The sequence below is a fragment of the Cydia splendana genome, chromosome 10 (genome assembly GCF_910591565.1).
Source record: "Cydia splendana chromosome 10, ilCydSple1.2, whole genome shotgun sequence".
NCBI classification, from domain to species: domain Eukaryota; kingdom Metazoa; phylum Arthropoda; class Insecta; order Lepidoptera; family Tortricidae; genus Cydia; species Cydia splendana.
In genome coordinates, this window is record NC_085969.1 from 3,155,606 (window position 1) to 3,174,686 (window position 19,081).

At 36.0% G+C, this 19,081-nt stretch overlaps 1 protein-coding gene and 1 non-coding gene across 3 annotated transcripts; both read left to right on the forward strand.

The window, feature by feature from the left end:
* Positions 1–10,163: 10,163 nt before the first annotated feature.
* LOC134794649 (U6 spliceosomal RNA) lies at positions 10,164–10,267 on the forward strand. The gene has a single exon (XR_010144709.1). It is a non-coding gene; the product is annotated as a U6 spliceosomal RNA (small nuclear RNA).
* Positions 10,268–17,065: 6,798 nt separating this feature from the next.
* LOC134794120 (protein FMC1 homolog) lies at positions 17,066–18,628 on the forward strand. 2 transcript variants are annotated; one of them, XM_063765828.1, is made up of 3 exons: positions 17,068–17,240; positions 17,318–17,381; positions 18,014–18,628. In XM_063765828.1, exon 3 carries the CDS (start codon positions 18,022–18,024, stop codon positions 18,346–18,348), a length of 327 nt encoding a protein of 108 aa, XP_063621898.1. In that variant the 5' UTR covers positions 17,068–17,240; positions 17,318–17,381; positions 18,014–18,021; the 3' UTR covers positions 18,349–18,628. The 2 variants fall into 2 exon arrangements, with proteins under 2 accessions (XP_063621897.1, XP_063621898.1); XM_063765827.1 differs by having other exon boundaries at positions 17,066–17,240; positions 17,318–18,152.
* The last annotated feature ends 453 nt before the right edge of the window (positions 18,629–19,081 follow it).

Sequence of the window (19,081 nt, forward strand, 5' to 3'; positions counted from 1 at the left end):
AAATTATATATACTGTACCTTAAACTGTTTTTTGACAAGTTTTTACGAAATTTCGATTTTCTTGTTTCGTGGTAGGCCATGTGATTGACGTGACGTGTGATGTGTCAAGTCAATGTGGTTTGTTTACTGTATGTGCCACAAAGGTGCCACCTACGCAGAGCTTTGCCTAATATTCCCTATTTATGGACAGCCCCTACATATATGGAGACCATCCATAATTATAAACGCCTGATGGTTTTTGAACAGCACATTCTTTAAGTAGCCGTGTTCGTGGTACATCTTTAAAGATGATCTAACTAAAGAATTTTTGACTAATCGAGAATAAAATGAACAAATGTATGGTCTCACCTGAATTGCATTTAAATAGCTACGAAGACAAATACATTTTTGACGAGCAACATCACTCACCACCAAATCAAATTGAGTATTCAGACTAATGATATACCAAAAAGCCAACTCGTACAATATTTTCGCATCTATTCGAAAATTGCACTTTAACTCCATTGTATAAAGTTGTTATGGTGTGTTCAAAAATATTAATAGAGAATATCCGAAAACTGAATTCAGCTCGTGATACCTATTCCAATTGCATATGAGTTAGACTGTTGTTTAAAAAAATCGGTAAGTACCTACTTATCATTTTATCATAGGTCCTAGTAAATTTGAGGCTTGCTGTTGGTGCTGATGCTGTATAGCATCTCTCCATCAACACCGACCGAATTCCAACATAGGCTCTTTTTCAGTTGGTACCACAAAAGGCTGTAAAATTTGTAGGTACAGTCAGCCAAGAAAGTGGTCTACCACTTTTCGACTCTATCATCTGATTGATAGAAGTGGTAGACCAATTTCTTGGCTGACCGTACCAACTCATGATTTTATTCTCAAATAAGTATTTTAAGTCTAGTTTAATACCTGGAAGTTGCCAGGAAACTTGCAAATAAAGCCAACTCACGGCATAAAATTTAAAGTTATTGTCTGGCAATGAGTTTGAGTATGATGTTGATGAGACTCGAGGCTCTGGTTTGCATAGATGGCGCCATCATAGCTTGCCCCTTTCTCTAGTTGAGTTCTATGAGATTTGGCTTAAAGCGCTGGCATCCAGCTAAAACTCCATTAAAAAACAAGAATTTGACACAATTGTAGGGATTGACAGGGCAAGCTATGCTGGCGCCATCTGCTTTATACTTCGACCGGACAACCCCATTGTCTGTGTTCGCGCAAGCAATGACAATATAGTTTGTCAAAGGACTGTCTCATTTTAATCACAGACAGAGAGAATCATACTATCTTTGTCTTACACTAGTACTAGCACCCAAAAGAAAAGGATGAGTATATTTTTCCTGGTTCTTACTGACTGACAAATTGGATTGACCAACTATATGTTTACGGCGTACTATGCATCCGACATGACGAAACAAACTCGTTCACCAGATGAAGAGGAAATAACACAGTTCATTAATTGGTGTTAAATATTCATGACAACCATAAACATGTGACGATGTATCTAGACCAAGTTTTATTTGATTAAAATATTAAAATTTTCGAATTTGAATTTAGGTTAAAGTTACGAAGGTATATTACGTGGTAGTGGTAACCTACTTGTTAATGATAAGATAAATTAGTTTTCACTTCTCATGCTCAAAAAGTGCACCTTTATGTCGTGCGTAGACGACATAAAATCGCATTTTATGCTCTAGAGCATAAAGTAAAATCATCTATTACGACCCTTATTGACTTAGCAATAAAGTCCAAATTCTGCCATACAAACTGCCAGCCCTGCCGGCGCGCCCCCGACCGGCGCTCTCCCGATCGGCGTGCCCCGCGCCTCCAACCGGCCCAAGAACAATTTTCTTTAGTCTTGAATAAATACGTTAAAATAACCTAAAATATTTGATTTTTTGTATATTATCCTCGCAATCGAAGTGAAAAGCAGAGTGTACAACAAGGGCATAAATGTCCATTTTTACCCTTCTACTATTTTGGTCTTCGCTTCGCTCAGACCAAAAAATTGCCTCGGGTAAAAATAGGTCACTTTATGCCCTTGTTGTACAATCTACTATTGAGTTAGTTACGTTTTCACGGTACATGTTTGTTGTGCTTTGTTTTTTTTTACCATAATGGTAGCGATCAAGCGTACGGCCCTGGGGCCTAGCCAAGATGACAATCGCTGATAGAAAACGCCAATCAAGTATCGCTTTTCATTGCATAGTCATCCCAATATTTTTTTTTCTTTTCGTTTGGCGTTTGTCGATACGGTTGTCATTATTACTAGGCAGTAGGCACCATAAAATATCTAAGGCCCAGCCATACAAATGAGAGATCCAAAATTTGCCACTGAAATTTGAACCTACAGCGTAGGAAATAGAGTTGACTTTTCGTTGTTGGGAAATTGAACGAAACAAAGCAAAAGCGACTCTTCCAATTGAATAAGATTTAAATTGCATCGAACTGAAGAGGTACTACTTATAGGTAGGACCTTGGGCCTTAGGATGCTATTGACGTATTTTTCTATTTTTACCTCGCCCACCGCTCTGCTGCCTGACTCCGCTCCAGTAAACAGTGTTGCCAGATGGTCACAAAAGTCACATTTTTCGTGACTTTTGGCCTTCTCGTGTGACATGTGCGTGACTTACGATCTTGAGGCAATTTTTGTGACTTTTAAGCTAGTCGAATTTTGGACAAGTTTAGTTCTGCAATTTATATTATTTAGGAACGCGGTGAACGCACCCAAGTTGACACTTGCACTGACACCTTGACGTTACATCCACCATCATGTTTATTATAATAGTCGTGGCAAGATGAGACTTGTTACCTTGACATGACGGTGTCATTTAGTTTGATAGTAGTAGTTATTTTTTTTAGTGTATGATTCATTTCTTTTAACCTCATATCTTGAATATCTGTACGAATAGCATTTGTAATTACTTCAGACAAAAGTTTTATCACAATATTTTCTACAAATTTGGTTATGTTCATTTTTACTCTGTGATCAATACTTTAGGAGCTACAGGCTGTTAAAGTTAAATAAGAGATAAAAAATAGACGGTTTAAGAAAACGTCGTTTTTTCGTAATTGTTCATCATAAATAAAAAAAAATAGTTTAGGATAAGCAAGCTAATCGACCTGCTCATATAATATTTAAAAAAAACCGGCCAAGAGCATGCCGGCAATGCTCAGTGTAGGGTTCCGTAGTTACCCGTCCGTCAAAATAGACTATTTGCAAAAACTCAAAAACTGCTAAACCGATTAGGTTCGCTATATTTTTCCTTGAAAGTTTTTACTAAGTTTTACTTTCACAATTTTTTAAATATTTTTTGGAGCCATGGTTAAAATGCTAGGGGAACTAAAGTGGAAAACACAACTTCTTTTCTTTCAGATCGATTATTTCTGAAAATATTAAGTTGATCAAAAATGGTCCTTAAAGACCCTTATTCATTTTAAAAGACCTATCCAAGACACCCCACACTATAGGGTTAAAGCGAGAAAATCATCCCCACTTAATGTATGGGAGTCACCCTAAAAAAATATTTTTTCTAGTTTATATTTTACGACTTTGTCAGTGTAACAAATTTATATATTCAAGCCAAATTTAATAATAGAAACTAGAAAATGATATTTTTTTATGGTGGCTGCCCTACATTAAAGTGGGGATGATTTTTTTTTCGCTTCCACCCTATAGTGTGGGATGTCGTTAGATAGGTCTTTTAAAACGGATACGGGTCTTCAAGAACCATTTTTTGATCAACTTAATATTTTCGGAAATAATCTGAAAGCAAAAAAGTTGTGTTTTCCCCTTTAGTTCCCCTAACTTTTGAACCATGGGTCCAAAAAATATGAAAAAAATCATAAAAACATAGCTTAGTAAAGACTTTCAAGGAAAAATATAGCGAACCTAATCGGTATAGCTGTTTTAGAGTTTTTGCGAATAGTCTATTTTGACAGACGGGTAACTACGGAACCCTACACTGAGCATGGTCCGACATGCTCTAAGCCGGTTTTTTTTAGCTCTAATTTAACTTTAACAGCCTGAAGCTCCTAAAGTATTGATCGTAAAGTAAAAATAAACATAACCAAATTTGTAGGAAATTGTTGTATGATAAAATTTTTGTCCGAAGTAATTATAATGCTATTTGTACATATATTCGAGATATGAGCAAAAAGAAGAAAAAAGGTACCTTTAACCCTCCCTGCACTCTCAGCACACCCCTACCCTCGAGGACTTTTAGTATGTTTATCTGGACACCACAAGGGTACCAATTTTCAAAACTATTACACGAATTATTTCCGCAGATTTTTCTAATTTGCTTGGGTTATTGAAAATATTATTTTTTTAACTTTCTCATTGGACCCCCAAAAGTAGCCCCCATGCTTAAAATTCATTTGTTTACGTTACATGACTTACATGTCCGTCTTTGGGTCACTAATTTCCACCAATTTGTACTAAATTTCAACTTAATTGGTCCAGTAGTTTCCGTAAAAATAGGCTGTGACAGACGGACAGACAGACAGACTCACGAGTGATCCTATAAGGGTTCCGTTTTTTCCTTTTGAGGAAACATCATAAAAGGTTAGTAGATTTTTTGTGAAATATATTATTTTCTGAATTTCTTCTAACAAAATCGATTTACCTACCCATACAATACAATAATATAAAAAATCGGGCAAGTGCGAGTCGGACTCGCGCACGAAGGGTTCCGTACCATATAAAAAAAAAACAAAAAAAAGCAAAAAAAAAAACGGTCACCCATCCAAGTACTGACCACTCCCGACGTTGCTTAACTTTGGTCAAAACTCACGTTTGTTGTATGGGAGCCCCATTTAAATCTTTATTTTATTCTGTTTTTAGTATTTGTTGTTATAGCGGCAACAGAAATACATCATCTGTGAAAATTTCAACTGTCTAGCTATCACGGTTCGTGAGATACAGCCTGGTGACAGACGGACGGACGGACGGACGGACGGACGGACGGACGGACGGACGGTCAGCGAAGTCTTAGTAATAGGGTCCCGTTTTACCCTTTGGGTACGGAACCCTAAAAATGTGACTTGAGCAGCAAAAACGTGACTTTTAGGGAAACGAAACGTAACTTATGACTCCAGAGCCCTGGCAACACTGCCAGTAAACGCAGTTTTAAGTAGGTATACAATGGTGCTGCAACTGCTGCACGTGGCGTTGCATTTTGCAAGTAAAATTGCTTTTATGTGTGGTGTACTCACGCTTTGTGTGTGTAACCTGATAATTATGGTGATACTAATTATGTAGTTTGCTCAGAAAGAAAATAATTCTTAAATAAATACATATTACTTGTACCTATAGAAATCGTTTTCTAGTTGGTTTCCAATAGCAGGGACGGGTACCGTACGGTATATGCCTTATATGGCACAAATAAATGTCAACCGGGCCGAACTTCGCATTGCTCTCACGATCCGACCGATCACCTCATACCCCACTTGCGCAATCAGTTGGACAATATCGGATTTTACAAGCGTTTTACTTACTTTTCGAAAGTCTGATATCATAGTTTTACGATAAATATCATAGACTTATAATATATAGAGACGGTGTCTCAGCGAGCTGTCACTGTTGCCACTTTTGTTTAGTGTACGATTAACAATGAGGCCCACGTTGCTGTAGCCATGTCGATAAAGTCATATCGATAAACTATCGACATTTCTTGCAATTTTAATTTTACTTCAAAGGCTTAACGATACCTAAAATTACCAAAAACGCTTTTATTCTTTATTGTGGTTATCAGATCACAATTTTATAGTCACGCCCCAGCAGGGAACCAAGGGAAAGTTCAGATATTTAATTAAAATACATGAATACGTCCTAAAATAGGTGTTCCGCAATAATTGAATTATATTATTATATTATAATATAATCATTATCCATTAGCATTTCAATTATGTTTATGTTTAACGAAGATATTGAAGCTTCAATTAATCGCTATTTCGTTCCGCTGTGTAGCGTTTATCGATATATAACATGATTAAAATCGACTTTTCACATACCTAAAAGAGCACACATATACGCTTTTACGCACACATACACAGCCTGGGCGCATCAAGAAAGGCAACACTTGATTTGAAGTCCACCTTGTCAACAGTATGGTTGTCCTTTTTTGACAAACGGCATTTTTAAAAGAGCGAGGAGAGAGAAATAATACTAGTTGCTGCGACGTGAAAGAGAACAGAAAACGTTGGGCCCTTGATAAATATGCATTGTAAATAGGTATGTTCATGTCGTATAAGGCACAACGCACAAAAGCAAAGATGTTTAGTAAGTTAATTAAGTAAGAGTTTGTCATGTATTTTCTTACTTTGTCATGAAATTTTGGAAGCTTAGAAACTCTCTTGAGTTCCTTGAGGAGTTTGGAATATTTTTCATAAGGGCGGAAAGGAAAGTTCGGTTTTTATTTTATTTTAAATGACCAGCGGGCTCACCACGGTTCCATTTTTATCGACTATCACTATGCGCGTCCCTTTCGCACTTACATACTTGTTAGAACGTGACAGCATAGACTTATAATATATAGAGACGGTGTCTCAGCGAGCTGTCACTGTTGCCACTTTTGTTTAGTGTACGATTAACAATGAGGCCCACCTTGCTGTAGCCATGTCGATAAAGTCATATCGATAAACTAGTGGCAGAGCTTTAAATAACATGGTGCTAAGAGCTTTAAATATAGTAAATTAAAAAAAAAACAATACGAAATTTATGTGTAAAAAAATACAAAAAGTTATAATATCACAGCATACAATTACTAGGGATCGAACCCAGACCCTCTGTGCAAACAGAAAAAGCGAACGTTTACAAACTGAGCCAAATTGTTCTTAGATGGGTTGACGAAATTTAGCTACTCCTTCTGATATTAAAATTAGCTAAAATTAAATATCTCAATACCTCCGAAACCAGCGAAATAAATTTTCTGAATTTTTGGCCATTTAATCTATAAACATATCTCAAAAAGAAAACACTCGTATGGTACCGATACCACTATTTGTTTAGGCGCGAGCTATCACGACTCCGCCATTTAAAAAAAAATCAAAAAACCGGACGGACAAAAACATTTTATTTAGACATATAATCCAGTCACAAAATTTCACGAGATTCGGTTAAGAATTGCGACCTGTAGAGGAGAACATCCGGACATACAAAAGCAAAATGCTCCAGTCGAAACGTAGACCTTCGCTACGCTCCGGTCAACTATCGACATTTCTTGCAATTTTAATTTTACTTCGAAGGCTTAACGATACCTAAAATGACCAAAAACGCTTTTATTCTTTATTGTGGTTATCAGATCACAATTTTATAGTCACGCCCCAGCAGGGAACCAAGGGAAAGTTCAGATATTTAATTAAAATACATAAATACCTCCTAAAATAGGTGTTCCGCAATAATTGAATTATATTATTATATTATAATATATTCATTATCCATTAGCATTTCAATTATGTTTATGTTTAACGAAGATATTGAAGCTTCAATTAATCGCTATTTCGTTCCGCTGTGTAGCGTTTATCGATATATAACATGATTAAAATCGACTTTTCCCATCCCTAAAAGAGCACACATATACGCTTTTACGCACACATACACAGCCTGGGCGCATCAAGAAAGGCAACACTTGATTTGAAGTCCACCTTGTCAACAGTATGGTTGTCCTTTTTTGACAAACGGCATTTTTAAAAGAGCGAGGAGAGAAAAATGATACTAGTTGCTGCGCCGTGAAACAGAACAGAAAACGTTGGGCCCTTGCGTGACAGGCATGGTGACAAGGGATAAAAACGCGACCGTGCTAAGCCGCCAGGTTTGGTAGCACGGTCGCATTTTTATGGCTTGTCACCATGCTTGTCACCTTCTAACAAGTATGTAAGTGCGAAAGTGACGGGCATAGTGACAAACGATAAAAATGGAACCATGCTGCGCCCGCTGGATACGAGAATTCATTGAGGCGTTTTTCTAAACACAAAACATGCGAACTGCGAACAACTATTATTATCATCGTGCAAACCAAAACAAAAGCAACCTATACATGGTCAAGCAAATCTTGTCAGTAGAAAAAGGCGCGAAATTCAAATTTTCTATGGGACGATATCCTTTCGCGCCTACATTTTTCAAATTTGCCGCCTTTTTCTACTGACAAGATCTGCTTGACCCAGATATGTTAAAAATGTACCTAGTAAATAAAATACTAAAATAAAACGGCAATATTTAACGACTGATATTCATATACTCTGGCAAACCAACTTTGTCTACTGAAAAAGGCTCGAAACCAAAGAATATAATACTCACTAGGAGAAGAACGATAACTCCATACAAAAAAATGTCCCTTTCAAAAGTTCGTTTATACTACTAGCGCTCTGGTAGGATACCATTGTAATTAGAATTGACAACCCGTTTAGCCTAGCGGGTATTGGCAGTAATCCAGTTCAGGAAGCTAATGGTCCTGGGTTCGAATCCCAGAGAGGGAATTTCTTTTTGTATTTTTTTCTTTTTTGTTGGGGTCAGGTTTTTAAGAGCCCATCAACGTGCACACTAGCGCCACTGCTGAATACATTAAACTAGTTTTTATGTTATTGGATTCGTCAATCTACCCGTCCAAAGTTAAAACGGCCGTTTCCAGCAACATAAAATCTAGTTTGATGTATTCAAAAGGTACCTAAATACACAATACAGTCCGTAGCGGCCCCTTTTTTAAATACATGTCGTTAAATTTAAATAATCACGATTATTTAGCAGTGGCGCTAGTGTGCACGTTGTTGGGCTCTTAAATTAGCATTTCACAAAAAGGTAAAAAAATACGTTAAAAGATAATGATTAGGTACTATATTCAGAAATTCGTGAAATATAAAAGGTAACAAAAAGTTACGTATTATTAAGATATAAATATTTTCATAATACATATGAATACATACACTGATATGGCAAATGGTTACAAGTTGTTATTACATCTATCCGGTTATCGGACATTTTCTGCTTCACAGCTCCGCGCAGCGTTCTTGGTCACCGGGAAACTAGTTTGGATATGCGGCAGATACGTGCCCTTCTGGGCTTTTTCCAAGAAATCATATGACGGCCCAGGATTATATTATTATCTCACGCTCAAGCCATCTGCTGATTCACTTTCTAAAACAAAATAGTCAAAAAATTAAACAATATAATCTATCTTCCTAATTACTAACGTCGCTAATTCCTAGGGTTACCAGCTTAAACAATGTGGGGTTTTACATCTATGTTGAATTAAACAACTGTACCGATATTCGGAACCTAATAATAATATTGAGAATGGCAACACTGCGTAGTCGGTCGTATTGTCCTTTTCTAGCATATACGTCCTTCTCTCTCCCACACTCCCACCACTCAGGCAGGTTGCTTTGACAGTTAAACAAGGCAAATTTTCAAGTCATTGGCTTGCTGTTTTTCCATCTGGAAGGTCGTGAAGCTAAACTGCTGGTGAGTTTTTGAATTTGTACCCCAGTTTAGCTGACTATATTGAAAAACAGTTTCTAACGGTTTTTGCCGTTCGAAATAAATATTTAAATTTAGTTGTCCGATAAACTATCTAGCAAATAAAAACGATCCGGAATAGTGATGTGCGAGTGTTTTCAAAGGCTGCCTGCGCGCACCGTGGCTATGCCAATGAAAATACTAAAACACATATGTTAGAAAACACATCGAGCTGGTAAAGCGTGCACGTGTCACCATTAGAATTTAATTTTATACCTACATTAAGTCTCTTCCGAGTCTTGTTAGTTTAAATCTTTGTGTGTGTATAATAACGGTTGAAATTATAATACTTAAATGGTGATGTGTGGAGGCATACCCTTCAGTTTTCAAGTGATTTGTGTTTTCGAATACGAAAGGATCGGATAGTTAATACGTGTTAAGTAGAACCTATGTATTGAGGTAGAAGTTTATAGACGTGTAGGTTTTATCTGCCCAAGTATCTATCAGCAATTTGTCTTTTTATCCCGTTCCGGGTTAATATAATATTACAAAATTATTTTTTTGTGAATTAAATTGCTGATAAATAAGTGTACCCGCTTAGGAGTCGACGAAGCCCCGCCTTCGCGGGGCTTCTATTTCCGCTCTGAGGGACACAAGGTAACGAACAAACCTACATCGCAAACATTGCATTTATTTTTGTGGAAAGTGAGTACTTCGGCAGTACATAAACTTAAATCTGACTAGACATAGAGAGAGATTAGCATGGCTCTGCGCAAGAATGACATGCGAAATCGTGAAGTATTTCACTCTTGATCTACCAACTTATATCTCTCCAACTAGATATTTAATTTTGAAAAAATTGTTAAAATGTAGGTAGGTTAAAATGTAGGTACCTACTTAAATAAATAACTTAGCAGGTACTTACAGCTTAAAAGGTTAAGGAAAATAACTCTTGCATGTAGTTGCTATATGTGCTTGTGTTATTTTGGATTTGAATAACTGGATTATTAATTCGTTACGTAACTACCAAGTAACTACATACAAGAGGGTCAATTCTTAAGCCTACCTACCTACCTACATAAATAGTACACTTGGCATTAACGATACGGAAATCTTTAGATTGATTCATTGACGAAGACGCATGGTTTGGTTCATATTGTCAAATTATATTAGTTAACTGAAGAGTTAAAGTTTAGTTTTGGCAAATCTGCGCGTCACCGTGAATGACACTTTCTAAAAGTGCCTGTAAAAGCCTGCATAAAGCTTTTCACCTTGTCGAGCAAGGAACCCGCAACTAAGGGAATATTACCCATAAACTCAGGGTATTCGATTTGAATGATATTCTTAAACCTACGTCTGTTATGGTTCCACCTGCGTAAGGTGTGCCTAAGAAAATCTTTTATTCGTTCACAAACTAACGTCAAGTTATTTGTGATGAAACCAATATATTATGTACCTATCTAAGGCTGCGCAAGGCTGCCATGTCTCCACCTGCGTAAGGTGTGCCAAAGAATCTTTGATTCATTCACAAACTGACGTCAAGTTATTGATGATAATATTATAACCTATGTAAGCCTGCGCAAGGCATGTCAGACATATTCACAGAAATATAAATGATATGGTCATAACACATGCGAGCAAGTAAGCCACAATCAGAAAAATATTACTAAAATGAATTTGTAAATATCTCCTTTTAGAGAAAATAAAAAGGGTTCTAACAAAATCAGTCGAAATAGGCAAGGCTTTGTTATTAGTTTTCATTTTTGTTTACTAATCTATTCTAAAACGGTCCCAAACACCCTATTGGCTAAGCCCAAAATTGGGCTAATTAACTGTGGTAAAAGTGAAAACTGCTTTCCATTTACATTACATTTCTAAAATTATAAGGTATAAAATAACCTAAGATTCCAGGCCTATCTCGACTCATTTTTATTTTAAAGATGAAAAAATCTTTGCACCCTAATATAAAATTGTGGTCTGGAGACGCTTAGCCTCATAACTTGGGCGGCATAGAGAATACTAAGAGATTTAGTCACCTAATTTCGATTATAAGCCCAGGCAGAAAATTGATAATTAGAATCAGGAGTGGTCAATCCACCAAGGTCCAGACAATCTGTGGACTCTAATTTAATCAGACTATGTAAGCTCACGACAGTGCTTACGGTTCCATTCTGAAATAAGCTATGTTTACAATATAATTCAAATTATATTACTCATGGTGTGAAACAAACAGCCTGCTCAAGGTGTACAAAGGGTCCGATTAACGGCCATATGAATATCTAAAAAACCTTTGGAGTCTAGGCCTGCTAAGGCAGACTAGAAATAAATACATATGATCTCAATGTAAGAGCAGCTCACAGTTGCATAAATTATATTTGCCTCGAGAGCACTAGACTTTCAGTTAACATGTTTACGAGTACCTACCTATGTACACGACATGACCAAGGTTACCTGCCTATTTAACTATTATATCCCTGACTGCCATGGTATAGGAAAATTATCATGTGCTGGCGGTGCTGCACAAGCATGTTTGAAATAAAATATACAAAACTGGCCTGACGGGCGTTTATCAATTATGTATTTTACACCTTGTGTCTGTATTGTGACCCTGGAAATTTTAAACCACCTGTATCGTAAGTGCTCCTATGCACGGATTAAGTTTATTTTAAACTACCCATGCCCTAACCTCAAGGGCAAGTGCTTCTATGCACGGACTAGATACTGTTATCACTTAATTCACTTATCATGACTTGTCATAGTTTGATACTACACGTTTAACAAATTTGAGACCGTGGAATGTACCCACTACAAAAAGGTTTTTAAAAACAGTGAGTGAATGGTTTGCACGAACGGTTCTAGCACAACTTCTGGGCGGTCACGTCTAGGGCATGACCCTCTAGTTCTCAATTTATACATAATTATAACATTGTGATACTGTTCGCTTTGCACAATAAAATAGGGAAACAGGAGCACGCCTTGCGAAAAGGCGAAGCTATTTTGAAACGCGAACTTTTCAAAAATAGATTGAAATATATAAATATGTCTTTGACGTGGAACATGTACACCCAAACAAATGCAGTCATTTATTATATGTTAGCAAAACTCTGCCAAAGTGTTAGTCTGTCTTTACAGTGTAACCTGAAGGCATCAATGAACAAAAATCTCTTGAAACATGGTGGATTAATTAATTTACACCCCGTCTGTGTCTTGCTCCTACCAAATCCACAATTTAAGGACCTCAACCTATCTAGGTACCCTTCTTGCTCGAGACCTGAAAAAATGTTCACAATAATCTCATGCAGTCAAGTGTCGGAAAACTAGGTCCACACACTTAGCGCTACCGTGAATATATATCTAAGAAGTCTGTATACTGCCTTCCAGGAGGCGGGATGTTAATAGACTAGCCTATATCGTAGGCCAGAGATATAGTATACAAAAGCACACTGGCCCAAATCCAGTAATATTATAATTTCAGAATATATAATAATTGACAATTCTACGTATATTTGATATCGAAAAGTTACAGTTACCCTTAGTTCATAAGGAGGATAAGTATACATAAATATCAAATAAATTCGACAAAGTGTTGACTCTAGCATTGGATGAAATAGGTCCCTCTTAAAGGGCCTCTGCCCTGTTGGCTTTGGGCCCACGGGTGCCCGGCAAAAGGTCGGGGACCCCATGGTTCCGCACAGTTATTGCAAATAATGTAAAATCACTAAATAAACACACAAATCTGCATTTTGGTTAAAACACATGCGATGAGCTAAGGTTTCGAATTAAGTACCTTATTCTTAATAATTTACACACTGGAAAGAGGAAACTGAATATTCAGAACTATGCAATGTCTATAAATGCTTTACATAAATTAAGCCACTTAAGCGTTCAGAACCAATCAAGCTTATGTCTACTAGTAGACACCAGATAAGGTAAACTTACTGCATATATAGAAATTAATGAGTACAATTTAGGTCACTTGATGATAGCTAAACATGAATATAATCAGAATGAGCCTGCACCTATACAAATATCATTGATAAGGTTCTGTGGCATTTCTATATTAACCATTTGAACGCCAAGAGCACCAAAAAGCGTCATTATCATTACTAGTCGTGCCAACATGAGTGTTATGTTATGGCTTAAGCTCTCAAAGTAACCTTCACAATTTTAAGTAAGGTTTGTTTAGGTACATTAGCTCGCGTTCGCGTTAGTAAAGCGTACAAAGGATTAAATGCATTTTATAGCTATAACCAAGTATATAGCACACATTGGCTCACAGTCATGAAAGGAATTCAGTAATTCCCTATGACATTTTAGTAAGTAGGTACCCAATACTAACTTTGTGGGTAGTGATAGTGATATAACGAATATGTACAATATTCGTCTACTTAATTCCGAGAGATTTTGGAAATAAGAAAGGTCTTGTCCTTGTTATATTCCTGCAACTGCTTACTTTACTAGATAATTATTATCAAATTTGTTAATAATTGGGAGTTATAAATAAAAACTACTCGAGTACTTTATAAATAATTCTTATCTCTTCATATTTTAATTACATCACTCCTTATCACAGATGTTGTATGCTCCTTGAAGAGTAGACTGACTTTAAATCTCATCTTCTTTTACCTAGTTTCACATACATATAATTAAGTATAGCACCCTTGTGGTGACTCACTTATCCTCTTTGAAAATTTATAAGTACCTACATTAAGTACATATATAAAATGTAAAGTTAGTATCATAATATAATTTTATATCAAAATGTATGCTTTACTAAATACCTCTCTCCTCACAAGTGTTAAAATAAAGGGTGTACTACATAATTAATTTAACACTCGTAATATAATAATATTACATATACATAATAACTACACGTATAATCACATTGGCTTGGCGTCTTCCCACCACCAGGCGATAACAAACACGTCTCAATATTATTATTAGGTTCCGAATATCGGTACAGTTGTTTAATGACAGCGTTTTACACAAAAATAAAACGCTAATTAAATAACTTACCATATTCGGAACCTAAAGTTTTAATCCTGCCTGGGCCCAGTTTTATAAAGTTACAAGTTACAGGTTACAAGAGTACAGGCTACAGGCACCTGTAATGCACTGTGAACGGCTACAGGTGTTTTATAAATACACATAGATAATTACAGTTGTAAAGAACCACGGTCAATCTCGATTACATGTGAAATCTACAGGTGTGAAGGACATCACTATTTAAAAAAAAAGTCTGTCATAGATACTCTGTGCTCTACTAAATGCTGTGTAAGCTGTGTTATTGTTTGCTGTAAAATATTAATTATTGGAAAAATGCCCAGAAATTAAGGAAAAATCGAGTGGTTGAGAGCGGTGTTCGATGCCAAGGATATACTTTTCGGGCCGTTTTCAGATTCAGATTAAGTTAGATTTCATGAAATATTTACCTAATAAGTAAATAAATACTGTTTCACATTACATTATAAAATGTATCGCTTCGGTAGCGGCTCAAAGATAAGTACGCTGTGTATCGAAAATTATGAATAGTACACTTTACCATAATGTGAATGCACTATACTTAAATAAACAGACGAATGCTAATAAATCAACGACAAATATCGGCACCAATCCTTTTCCGTTTCCTAGTAGATAAAATAAAACGATATCATCAATAAAATCAATATCAAACATATTGTCACTTTATTTCCTATTTACTATATACTTCAGATACATTAACAAAAACTGATGAGGTCAGTGCATGGAAAAATATGCATGCTCTGGCAAAATCGTTGGCGTTGGTGCCTAACAATAAAGAGTAAAGATTAAAATCGCTCAGAAAACGAATAATTTTAATTAAAAATTAAGAATTACAGGACTCAAGACGTATGTCCGTTTTTGTTACAAGTGTACCAATCTACACTTGTAATTTACAATATTTTTATAAAACGCTTGTTCGATTATGAGTTTAAAACTATTAAACTCCCATATTTTCGTCTATGGTTGAGCTACAGGCACTTGTACCTGTAACCTGTAAAATTGTAACACAGTACTTTTATAAAACGCAAATTGTAAAAAACGGAGCAAGTGTTGCCAGTAAACGCCTGTAAACTTGTAACTTGTAACTTTATAAAACTGGGCCCTGGTGTAAATATGAATAATTTTGAGACAATGACTTGAAAATTTGCCTTGTTTAACTGTCAAAGCAACCTGCCTGAGTGGTGGGAGTGTGGGAGAGAGAAGGAGTTATTTGCTAGAAAAGGACAATACGACCGACTACGCAGTGTTGCCATTCTCAATATTATTATTAGGTTCCGAATATGGTAAGTTATTTAATTAGCGTTTTATTTTTGTGTAAAACGCTGTCATTTTGATTATAATTTCGGACGCGATATAGCGTCCGCGGGACTTATGGGGATAGTAAGATTAAATTATTATATTTGAATTTGGTAATTAGCACGCTCATTTTTATTTAAAGATTAATATATATCTTACCTTGAAATTATCGCTGTTTCTGATTTACTACAACGGTTTCCACACACACATTAGGGCTTTCCATAATCCGGATAAGAATTGTTGATAAAGTCGCCATTGCCGGATACATACAGCAAGGAAGGAAGAGAGACAACGGTTTAAATTTAACTAAGTCCGTGCGAAGACGCATTTAGATATGTTGCTCGTACATATGAATAGTTTTTATTTTTAAAATTAATAGGTAAATAAATATATTTCAAGTGAATAAATCGTTTTATATGAAAATTGATATTTTTGCATTAAATGACTTAAATGACAGCATTGACATTACAGACTTTTATCTTGTCTATGTTCTTACCGGCCAGACCCAAATCAAGGCCTATCAAAGAGGCCAATTGACAAAGATTTTTTTTTATTTTATCAAGGAGGGTAGAGGCACGTCTACCCTTCGTAGATTTTAAGAACATAGACAAAGAAAAACTGAAATATAATAGATAATAATATACATATATCAAAAAATAAATAATAATTTACATATGACTACTTCATAAAATACAAATCAAAATATATTTGATAAAATAATTTGATTTGTTCCTAGAAATCGTATCTATAGACAAAGCCAGTTCTAGCAATGTTGCTGTAGTAAAATATTTTGATGTTAATTACTGGCAATCTCGTCTGAGAACGGACAACACATGTACAATTTTGAAGGGTCACATCGTTTCAAGGAAGTCAATAGGCCTTGCTCGAAACTCAAATTTTCTATGGGAGCATAACCCTTCGCGCCTGCATTTTTAAAAATTGCTGCCTTTTTCTACTTCAACTTCACCTTCAATGCGTAATCAAGTCAAGTGGCCAGTCCGATTCTCTTACCATGATTACCATGTGCCAAATTCCAAACTAAATTTGTGTTATTTCTATCTAAATCCAAATCATTTAAATTCAAAATGGCAAAAAATATTAAAATGTAATAAATAATCGTGGATGCCGTAGCTTGGCAAAAAAGAGTAGAAATTAAAAAGTGGCAACACTGTAGTGTCGTCCCTTTCAAACTAATTTATATAAGAAAACGGGACGACACTACAGTGTTGCCACTTTTTAATTTTTACTCTTTTTTTCCCAAGCTGTATGATGAATGAAATGCGCAAGGAAGCAAGAGCATGAAAAACGCCTCAGCTGCGCCTAAAATGTCAAAACAGCAAGTTGACAGCGATGGTTTTCAAATAGTTTCTTCCAAGCGTTTCTCCAAAAATAAACAAACAAAAATACCTTCTAGGGACTCAAAATTTGAAGAACAAGAAACTATCATCGACGTCGATAAAGCGATAAAGTAATTAATTAAATAATAAAGTATGTATTTGAGGTTAGGTTTCAGCGTTATTGACTTACTTATTTTTCAATTTTCAGACGAATACAGTCAGCAGCGGATGATTTAAGAGCCTCTGATTATTGGAAACACGTGATAGAATCTGTGAGTACAGTATTAAGTAGCAGAAAACTAAAAACTATCGTTTGCTTTGGGCTAGGCCACATTGGAGAGTGTAACATTTCCAGATATCAACTCGCGTTATTATTGTGTTTAAAAGACTCTCTTAACTGTTCTGACGTACTGGTACATGACCCAGTGTTTTACAAAAGTGAATGTACTATATTGGATAATTTAGGGCTTCAGGTTATAGCAGAGAATACTGAGGGAGGTTATGTAATATCAAAACTAGACCCAACTCTTCTGTACTTACCACATTGTCCAAAACAATTAACAAACAACTTTCTTTGGAGTAACTGGGGCCCTGAATTAGAAAACTGCATTTTGATTTGCAATAGTTTTGCCTCATTGGTAGAAAATCACCCGAACAGAATTTTAAAAGAAACTGTACCATTTATAGCTAAAATTAGTTCATTTGTGTCAGAAATAATTATAGAAAACAATTTTGTTTACACTGATATTTTTAATGATACATCAATACATCATTTCCCAAGCATTAATATAGAAAAGTTAGACAAAGATTTTTGGATAAAAGGTGATAAACCGAACTACAAAAACACTGAAGAATTCATAACCTCTCTTATGGTGGAAAAGTTAAACATTTGATTTGTTTGAAGGTGTTACCATGGCAAGTATCACATCAAAGCCCGTTCTTGTAACGCTACGGCAATTATTGTCCGAGATCCGTAAGCAGAGCTCAACAAAAAAACTGGCAGAAAATCAGATGGTTCGATACATTTTGGACCAGTACCGTAAACACCAAGTAACGGATCAGCAGCTTTGCAAAGCTATTGATGAGATGCATTTTAAAGCGAGAAGCTATTATGACTACCTGCATCACTCGAGGAGGTATAAGGAGATTAATATGGAATTTAAGGGAAAGGGTGAAAGAAGCATAGAGGATACTGCTAGAATGGTTGGTTTCAAACTTCCCCATGACCCTAAACCGTAATGACCATCAACAGTGGCATAGCTAGTGGGCGAATGGAGCCTTTGCCCACAGCTTCGCAATTAGGGGGGCCTCGCAAAGTCAACCTTATTTTTACCTTGAGAAACACGTTGAAAAGGGCCTCACAGATGTGGTTTTCGCCCACGGCTAGATCAATATCTGGACCCAGTGAAAATGTAGAGACTTAGAAACAAGAAAACAATACTTTCTTTGTCTAGTGCTCATAGTTGTTTATCATCATGTTACAAATAATTATGAATTATGTAAATAAATTATAGTTACCGTCTGTAGTATTTTATTTCTCCCATTGAAAAAGGAGTGTGGTAAGATATGTGTCCGTGCCTCTGCTTGAACCACATATGAGGAGTGTCTTTTCAAAAGGGCTGATTTTGTATGGTGTTCATTGAGATCAAGCCCTTGTGAAAAGACTCCTCATATGAAATAAAACCCTTGTAACTCAGCCCATAATTGAGTGAACTCCTCAACTAGCAGCGCCATCTTTTGGTTAGTGACTGAGCTGTGACAATGACCATGCAATATTATGATGACATCAACGCGATCTGATGATGGAGATCCAAGAGCCTACCTTGGAACAATAGGAACTAGTTGATAAAACAACACAATCTTACTATTTTGGGTTTACTTGAATGATCTCAAATTGAGATTCTTAATTTAGGTAGTAGTTATTAATATTGAAGCTATCATTGATATAAGTAAAGGCGTGTCCAGACGTGGA